The sequence below is a fragment of the Protobothrops mucrosquamatus genome, unplaced genomic scaffold, assembly GCF_001527695.2.
Source record: "Protobothrops mucrosquamatus isolate PMUCROS unplaced genomic scaffold, P.Mucros_1.0 scaffold_45, whole genome shotgun sequence".
In the NCBI taxonomy this organism is placed as follows: domain Eukaryota; kingdom Metazoa; phylum Chordata; class Lepidosauria; order Squamata; family Viperidae; genus Protobothrops; species Protobothrops mucrosquamatus.
In genome coordinates this window covers 192,150-201,677 of record NW_015386121.1, presented here as the reverse complement: position 1 = coordinate 201,677, position 9,528 = coordinate 192,150, and the positions used below count along the sequence as shown (strand labels likewise).

Sequence of the window (9,528 nt, the reverse complement as noted above, 5' to 3'; positions counted from 1 at the left end):
CATTTCTATAGCAACAAACCTATAGTAAGATATTTACTATTATTATCAAACAGAAAAATATCTTTGACTTACAGTTTTGTGTTTAAGTTACAAGACCTCAGGTATTTATGACATAGAACAATGTTTCTCAACCTTGGCAACTTTAAGATGCATGGAATTCAACACCAAGAATTTCCCAGCCACCATGTCGAAGTCCACCCATCTTAAAATTGCCAAGGTTGAACAAAAGAACGGAAGGTTCATGTTTTTAGCAAAGACAATAATGCTGGCTTTATTTTGTTAAACTTTATTAAAAATATATTTTATTTTTCAACAGTATTGAAAATGCTGTTTACAATGGAACCACAATATGCAGCAATCACAGATATCATATTTATCATATTTATTCATTCATCTGCTTCAGAGTTGCCCCATACAAGAAAACAAGTATAACAGAAGATTCTAATTATATGTATGATTGCATTTTAAACAAAAAAGTGGAGGATTTTGGATCCTTCAGATGCTAGTAAATTGGTTCCCTCACCATCCCTTATCATTGGCCATATTGGTTGTATGCTGGGTGTTCGTCAGCAGCATCTGAAGATCTATAGATTACCATTCCTCTTTGGGATAGTAGCAAATACCGTAGAAAAATCTGATCTGCACAACATCAAATATTCTGCCAATTCTAAAACAAACTATTGTTAAATAACAGTTTAAAATTAAGACCAGCTGATAATTCCTTTTCAGAGAGCTACTGAGCTGGTAAATCTTTTTTGAGGGTTTTTCTTTTTTTCCTTTTTTGCTAAAAATCGTCAGTCTTTCATTTTCCAGTTCTGGAGACAAGCTGAATGGCCTTGATCCATTCTGTACGTTCTGCAGAGGTAGCTGCTTGAAGGACATAGTGCACCTCATTTGCGGTAATAATCTCAAAGAGGTTTCCCTCCACTTCATTTTTTTTGCCTGGTTTGGAGAGGACAGAGAAAAAAAAGTGAGCAAAGGACCAGGGAGAGGGCTTGTTTCAGCACTTCTGCCTCTGAAGAAATAACTCACATCCATTCTTATTGGATAACAAGCATAATTGAAACTCTTTGCATTTCCATTTAATCCACATACAAAATTTCTACATTTATAAGACTCTCCTTCTACTTAGATATGTAGAGCCAACTGGTCCATTTTTATTTTTTTTTGCCATTTAAAGTTAAGCTGCCACTTCCCAGAATTGGGTTCCACCCCAAAGAGAGAGGGAAGGAAGGAGGGAGGGAGCTAGCTTCCTGGCACCTCACCTCCTTCCTGACAGTAGAAATACAACAACAACATATAAAATATGTTATTTAAGTATATAGCATACCAATGCAAAAATTAATATTAAGATATTTATATTTATTCATAGTTAATGTAGAAATGAACTGCAGCATGAGGCTTGCCTTGGAAGCAACATTTTCCCAGTTATTGGGAGTGAAAAGACCATATTAATTAGGTATGCTATAATTTTCAGAATGCTAGTCTGAAAATCAGGCAATGCAGGCTCATGGGAACCCCTCACTTTTGGAAAATCTCTCCAAAACTGCACTACTGCTTTTAACTTAAGTACTCCTGCTTAGTGATTACCATCTGATGTATCTTCAATTGCCGTCACTACACAGCCCCTCAAATGAATGGCTCCAAGTGGCTCTTCTCCCTGAAAGAAATTTCATTCAATATTCATGCAGACTCAGACTCCAGGAAAGAAATGGTGATCTCAAGACAGCACTGCTTTTAGTGGCAGAATACAAAGGCGGCATGTAGACTAGCTCTTCATAATTTCTCTCTGGATAAGGAGAAAACTTGAGATTGACCATAAATGCTCCATACAGTTGCTCCTCATGAGGAGACTCAAGACAGCAGTTTTACAGTGGATTTAGCAAGTTTACAGTGGGAGATGAAGGAATTGCCATCTTGCTTAAACATTTTCAAAAGGGCATTGGATCCCGTACTCTCTTTTCTAATTATTTGGGAAGTTGCTTGTTAACTGCTTTTCAGCTACTAGGAATCTTTGGATCAATAGGTTTTACAGCACCAGGCGAGTTTCCTTCAATCCTTAGTTAGAGAAGTTTTAAACACAACTTTAAGCACTTAATTTGTTTTCTTTTGGGGTAAACAGCAAAACTGTGATTAGAACTTTGATTTGGAAGGTTACAAATAAACTAGGGGTCCAGATGGATTTGAAATAAGATTTTGGAATCAATTATAAAAATCCTTCCCACAGGAAAATACTTTTATTTTAAATTCTCTTTAAAAAAAATAAAAAAGGTAAAATGGGACTTTGAAGGTTGAACATTAGAGAAAACCAGAAGGAACTAATGATTGCAATGAAAGGAGAAGCACACTTAAATTTGACATATTAGTGCAAAATAAAGAAAAAATATTTTAACATTAGACGTACTGAAGGATATGCTAATGCTAGATCTAGAAGTGAATTTTAAGAGTGTCTACCTCTATAGACTATGTTTTAAAGATGTTATGAAAGAAGAGCAAGTCTTATCTGACAAGACAGACTCATTTGAAATTGGATTTTAAAATGACAGGCTATAAGAATGACGTGGAAAAAAGATATCACACATACAAGAGAAACCAGCTGATGTCTTCATAAATAATTAATAATTAAAAAGGATGTATAAAAATAACAAACCAAGAGATAATTTCCCTCTATATTGGATTTACAAAAGAGGTTTGTATTTTGGGAGAATGAATAAAGAAAAAATTGAAAAGAAATCAAGTTCTAGGACATTATTTAGAATAAAGACTGATATTAAAGGTATGTACTGTATGTATGAGTAGTTTTGCTGACATCTCCAGAGTCTTTATAGAAATTCTTAAACGAAACACATGAAGAATAAACTGTAGAGAATGGGACTATGCACACTGTGCACACAAGCCCTAAGATTACTTCCTTATATATTGCCAATTCCTTCCCCAACCTCCTCAAGATATCAGAAGGAATCCTTTTAAGACGGAAGGAAGGAAGGACTCACATGTCTTAGTCAGATCTGTGGTTTGGAAGAAACAGCATCATATTAGTTTAAAGGTCTTCTTCGTGAACTGTCTGACTTGGGGAACTCCCTTCTGAGGAATTTCTTAATAGGACACAGGTTCTAGGGCACAGTTTCACTATTATTACAAATAATTTTGTGGCTTATTGGCTTTCCAACAGCTAATACTTAAATGAGAATCTATTTTCTTTCAGCAAATTCTTTGGTTGACATTTGACTTAATGACAAGAAGGGAAAAAAGAGGAAGAGAAGTAGATAAGATAAGAGCTGTTCAAGCTCCCTTTCAGATTTCTTTGCTTATAAGGACGTCATGGAGAAATAGAGATGGTGCCAAAGATATAAGAGGCATGGTCCCATTATCTCTGCAATTTGTTTTCACATGTGCATAAAGAATGCCTTTGGTTGTCCAAGTGTTTGAAGGATAACAAAACTTATTCATGTATAGAGATAATGGAGCAGCCTTTTCCACACAGGTGATATCCAGATGCGTTGGAGTCCAAAAACTAGAACCCCCTAGGTTCTGGATATTGACATTCAGTACTACCAAAGACAACTGTGCAAGACTATACAAATCCACTAGAGTTGTCTACTCAGGAAGTGGCTTCATCAAAAAGTAAACTGCATCACTTAATGCTGATAAAATATATTTGAGCTTTATTATGAAGGATAGGTGCTAATAGTAAATTATGGGTGCTAATAGTAAATTAGTAGTAAACATACTATTCCTACAGTGTTCAGTAGGCGATTGCATCGCCAAGTGGCATTTCAACAAAACTGAGTGATAAACACACTTACTGCTGCAGGATCGTAGTAATGCATGTAGGCAGGGTCCTCTCTCAAAACAAATTTCCGCACTTTCCAGTTTTTCCTTCTATGACCCTAAATAAATATTAAGAAAGCATAATTTTTATTCTTCTGCTATGTAGGCATAAATGTCAAACTATAACCAAGCCTTGTTCTCACAATTGAACAAGACAGTTTAAGTTATCCTCGTTCTAATAAAATCAATAGCAAAGATTCCAGTGATTTTATTGGACTTTTCTCTGCTGATAAAATTGGTTATTTTATATGACATAAACCAGAGTCAATAACTTCTATCCTTAGGACTGAGTTCCCTTTTTGCAGATCTTAGAGCCTCTTGCTTTGGATTACCATCATTTGGCTGAATTTGATGATTTTCTCATAATTTTGAGTATATGGTAAGTAAACACAACCAGTATGAAGTGCAAGCTATGAAATGAATTTACTATTTTAAAACAATATATTCTACCTTCCCTTCCTCCAAATAGAGAATGGGAGGGTGTGTGGGCAGTGGGGAACACTATTTTTCTCACAGATATTGCCTGGTTGCCTCCTTATCTATAGATCCTGGCCACCAAAAGATTTTCCATGTTTGATTTAAACTCAGCCACCTATATGTATTTATCATATAATTACATGTAATATGAATATCACATAAATTATATTATGTGTATACAACCTTTCGGGGCATGACTTTTTTCCTGACTTTCAAGCTTGCTTTTTATCAATTAAAAAATATGAATAAAAATCTCAGTTCTGGTTTTGTCTCTTTTTTCCCTTTTTTGTGTATCTTTTTTACCCCTTTTCTTAAAAATGCTTATTAAAAATCTTGTTGAAAAGGTAAAGAAAATGTGTCAAAAAGCAAAATGGACAGCATAAAAGGCAATTCAGTGGACTTTTACAACTGGTGATTTGAGATTTTTAATGAAATAGATATAAAATGTTTCAAGTTTAATTTGTTAAAGGTTACCTTTTAATAGATCTACTAGTCTATTAAATATGGGTAGCAAAAAATAAGACTTAAACTTTATGTCTTTGAAACTCAGTTAAAAACTGATGATCAGTTCTACCGTAGGTCTTGATCATTTCCACAAAATGTTGCAATTTTTTTAATTTTCTGCCAGAACTGCATGAATCAAGTCGTAAACTCAATGAGTCATATGCTTTTAAGTCTTTGAGTGTTCTATATGTGAAATCCTACTGTAATTCTATTAAAGCCAGATATGTTGAATGGAACCATTGGGACATCAGATGAGTGTTACATTTAATCTGTACTACCAAGGAAAATTACTCTTTTGGCTATCTGTTATATTTTAGCTCTCTTTCCAAAACTGTTGCAAGGGCAGATGACATCTTTTTTAAAAAACATTTACTCATATACCAGTAACAATCAGCTCATAGAACTGGTATGGATGTACAGTAAATCTAGACTTTTCAATACCAGTCCTGCCTTCTGATATATATTTCTTGCCTCAAAAGCAGGTGAGCTTTGTTTTTCCCTTTTCAAAAAAGCCCTCCACCTCTTATTCTGTTCTGTGGGTTGAAACAAGTTAGAAGCTGGTGAGTGGGGTCAGCAAGTTAGCTCAGAAATTTACAGAGTGGCTGTATCCCCACTAGCAACTGATTGCTACTTAGCAATGCTAAAGTGCATGATGCTACGGATGCAGAATATAGCCAGGAAAATTCAGAGAATGTTGAGTACTTTGGAGATATTTTTAGACCGGCTGATTTCATTAAACATGTAATACATAAGTTTATATTTTATGTACCAAAAAACAAGATATATACCAACCTGTTTCAGCAGACAACCCTGTTTGACCACCAGGCCTCTGAATTCTTCCTTGAAGACCGTGTCATCATCACTGGAATTGCCCTCACAGAAGAAACCACTGTCTGCCTATTTTAAGAAATTGAAGAAGACAAGTTGATAAATGTCTCCTAGGATAGTTTGGGCTGTTAAATAATGCTAGCATTAGTTGGACATTAAAAAAAAACCTGTTTGTTTTAGAGAATGGAGAAACCATAGGCTTATCTACCCATCCTTCCAATAGGGCCAACTTTTTGGGTATGTATCTACTAACTTTCTCTTTAGAACAGAGGACAAACAGACAAAGACTTTTTTTTTGTAGTTTGCCATAGCTGCTTTTCCTTCTTGACAAATATATTACTAACTTTATCTTTTATGCTATAAACAGACTTTGGCAGATTTTGCCTTGTCCTAGGCAACTTACCTGTAATCCCCATATGAAATAAATAAAGAAATAAAATGAGCAGCTGAGGCTCATAATACAAGAAGGGCTCAGTTAGAAGACACAGTAAAGTTTGTGGCCTGTGTCTTAATTCACAGAATTATACAGCTGGATGGAAAAGTGAAGGTGCATGATAAAAAGAAGCTATTCAGCTTGGTGAGGATAAGCTAAGGACTGACATCAGTATTGTTTAATCAATCAAATATGGTCTCTTGAAACACTATTAACATATCTTGCCAGATTAGGATGATTATGGCCAAGTAGAAAAGGCAGCAGCCAAAATAAAAGAATTAAATCCATCTCTTAAAAGTCCTTTAAGTAAAAGATTATCTTTTTCTAAATAGTACGTGAGCACTCTATCTTAGCAAACTTATATATTGTATAGAGATTTGCCAATCAGGGTCCTAAATAATTTTTAACACAGTATTTGCACAAACATATAGAGTGAAACTCAAAGTTGGGTAATGTCACACCTTCCGATTTTTTGAATCAACTTCCATCAATTTAGCCACTATAGTTTATGGCATTATGGAGATTATGGTCACCATGGATGATGTGATATCAGATTGCTGACTATTTTCTAGGTAATAGAGGACAAGTTGTGTGAGCCTACTTTTAGGCCAAACTTGATGTGCACATGCTAAAGATGTTTATTGATCTGACTATAAAACAGAGATGACAGAGGTCAACCTTTATCATTATTTGGAATTTAAAAAGTATAACATCTATGCTGCTTTCATCTTTCTTTCCCACTCAGAATAATCTTTCATGTCATAAAATATAAAATGGGAAAGTGTTTAAGCTGCAGGTTTATGGAGTGGGAAGTTGGGAAGGATATGGTTCAGCTGATAGATCATGCTCCAAGTACTGATAAAAATAGATCTCCCTCTCTGTGGTTATCATCAGATGGATCAGCAGATGTTTTGCAAGCAGACCCATGGTTGATTTATCCCTGAAGCTCTCCACAAGTTCAGCAATTCTCATAGAGAAGTAACCAGGGCTTTTTTTGTCATAGAACGCCCAGAACGGAGTTCCGGCACCTTTTTTGGATGGGACCTTGTAGGGTAGGCAAGGCGGGTTGTATGACATGTGTGAGTTCTGGCACCTTTTTTTTTTTTTTTTTTTTACAAAAAAAGCACTGGAAGTAATAATATCTGAAGTCTGGTTGGATTGACTTGATTTCCCAAAAGCATATATGTTGAACTCATATCTATGATTAACCATCACATGATAAGAAAAAAAACCTGCAAAGTCTATACATTTGTAATCAAACATTACACATTACACATTCCTATGAAATGACAGCAATTACAAAGGAAGTCTATACCATACTGACTCAGCTCAGAGGCTCCATATACATATATGGAGCATATATGCTATGATTTTCTACATAAAATGCTGAATCACATTTTTTCTTCAAAAGAAGCTATCAAATTATTTTCTAATTAATAAATGCCAGAAACCATTATAACTGACAGATTAATAAGACAAGCCTGTGCACATCTATTCAAAATTAAGTAAATCCCCCTCAGTTTGATATAGATGTAGTTAGAATTTCATTCTAAGGCACAAATTAATTATTAAATCATTCTATAATTACTATACTTTGGTAATGCAACCTGCTGTCATTGTAATCAAGTATAAAAATTAGCTTGGTGGGTGTTTTAACACAAGCTCAGCCTCAAAGTAAAAAAAAAAAGTCTTCTAATAGATACCTGAAGTATACTGTTTTGCGTTCACCAATATATGAAAATAAAGACAATTAATTCAAGGGAGTGGCTTTGGACTGCAAATCTGGTGTGTCTTTTCATGGGTGAGGGGGTAAAAGTTACTAATTATCATTAATTTACCGAAGCGTTATGCCTGAACCACTCCAGGAGTAAAGTTAGTGCAGAATTTATATGCTTTGCATGTGGAAGCATAAAAAGTAGAATTTTCAATTCATACAGAATGTGTATGATGTTCAGACTGGCAGCTGGAAAAGCATCTGGTCTGGTCTAATGCAATGTTTTCTTTAAAAAAAAAGAATTGTAGATACACACACACAAACATCTGTGAGTACCACTTTGGTTTTTTTGTTTAAAAAAGAGTGAGATAGGGAGAGCAAGCAATGCATTAGATCAGTTAAGATGCTTTTCTTGTTGCTTGTTGGATAGGTATACTCCCACATTTTTCTGTGATTAGATAAAGAAGAAAACATCTTGACACTTACAAAATAGTAATAGGCATCCTCAATATCCAAGAAGGGGGTTTCTGATAGGCCTTGAAGTGCATTCTTCGATGTATCACCAGCAGCCTGAAAGTAGCCTTCATTCAATAGGGCAGATGCCAGCACTATACCCTCTTGGCGATTTCGTAATGAATTGTTTGACAGTAACCAATCGATCACAGAACTACCTGATGACAAGGAGAAGAAGAAAGGATGGTCACCAAAGATACATAAAAAAACAGTAGATATGGTAAGGATTAAGAAAGCAGAAAAACAAATCCCAATGATGACTATCTCTGAATCTTACTTGAAATAGATTATAATGTTCCAGTTTAATGAAAAGAAGGACTAGAGGTGACATGATAGCAGTGTTCCAATATCTCAGGGGCTGCCACAAAGAAGAGGGAGTCAAGCTATTTTCTAAAGCACCAGAAGGCAGGACAAGAAGCAATGGATGGAAATTAATCAAGGGGAGAAGCAACCTAGAATTAAGGAGAAATTTCCTGACAGAACAATTAATCAGTGGAATGTTGCCTCCAGACATCTTTAAGGTTTTTAAGAGAAGATTGGACAACCACTTGTCTGAAATGATATAGGGCAGGGGTCTTCAAACTCGGCCCTTTTATGACTCATGGACTTCAACTCCCAGAATTCCTCAGCCAGCGTGTCTGGCTGAGGAATTCTGAGAGTTGAAGTCCATGAGTCATAAAAGGGCTGAGTTTGAAGACCCCTGCTATAGGGTTTCCTGCTTGAACAGGGGGTTGGGCTAGTTGACCTCCAACTCTTTATTCTATTATAATAAATACTTAGACTGTAGCTAATGTTTTTCTAATGTCTTCAGAGTAAGTTTTTGTAAGCATTAGCAGTTAGAAGGAGGAGGGACTCAGTCCCTGCAATTCCTTGTAGTACTTCCCCAATCATTATAAAGGATACTCCAAATTTCTTTAGTCAACTGAAATCATTTCTCTATTCTATTCACAAAAGTTTTGGTACGTGCATCAATTTCTGGGAAGCATGCAGTCTTAATTATTTTTTATAACTCATATTTTGTGACAATAAGTTGGACGGTATGAATGTTAGATATGCCAGGAATTAAAAACATAATAGTTAATGGCTACCAAGCTTTTGGAAAAGTGGACTGTAATATATATCCTTTGTTTTGAGAAATATTGGAATGTAATTTGATTTAGGATAGGATAGGATAGGATAAGATGATACCACTCTAATGGCAGAAAGTGAAGAGGAACTAAAGAGCCTT

The 9,528-nt window shown here is 35.3% G+C and overlaps 1 protein-coding gene across 1 annotated transcript in view; it reads right to left on the bottom strand.

Moving 5' to 3' along the window:
• Positions 1-302: 302 nt before the first annotated feature.
• Positions 303-9,528, bottom strand: part of PLEK (pleckstrin) — a 21,586-nt gene continuing 12,360 nt past the window's right edge. Inside the window, exons 5-9 of the mRNA XM_015810979.1 lie at positions 8,274-8,458; positions 5,605-5,709; positions 3,807-3,890; positions 1,591-1,660; positions 303-942 (exon numbers count right to left, since the gene is read on the bottom strand). Of these exons, the coding sequence (XP_015666465.1) occupies positions 803-942; positions 1,591-1,660; positions 3,807-3,890; positions 5,605-5,709; positions 8,274-8,458 (584 nt within the window). The 3' untranslated portion in view covers positions 303-802. The remainder of the gene's footprint in view (positions 943-1,590; positions 1,661-3,806; positions 3,891-5,604; positions 5,710-8,273; positions 8,459-9,528) is intronic.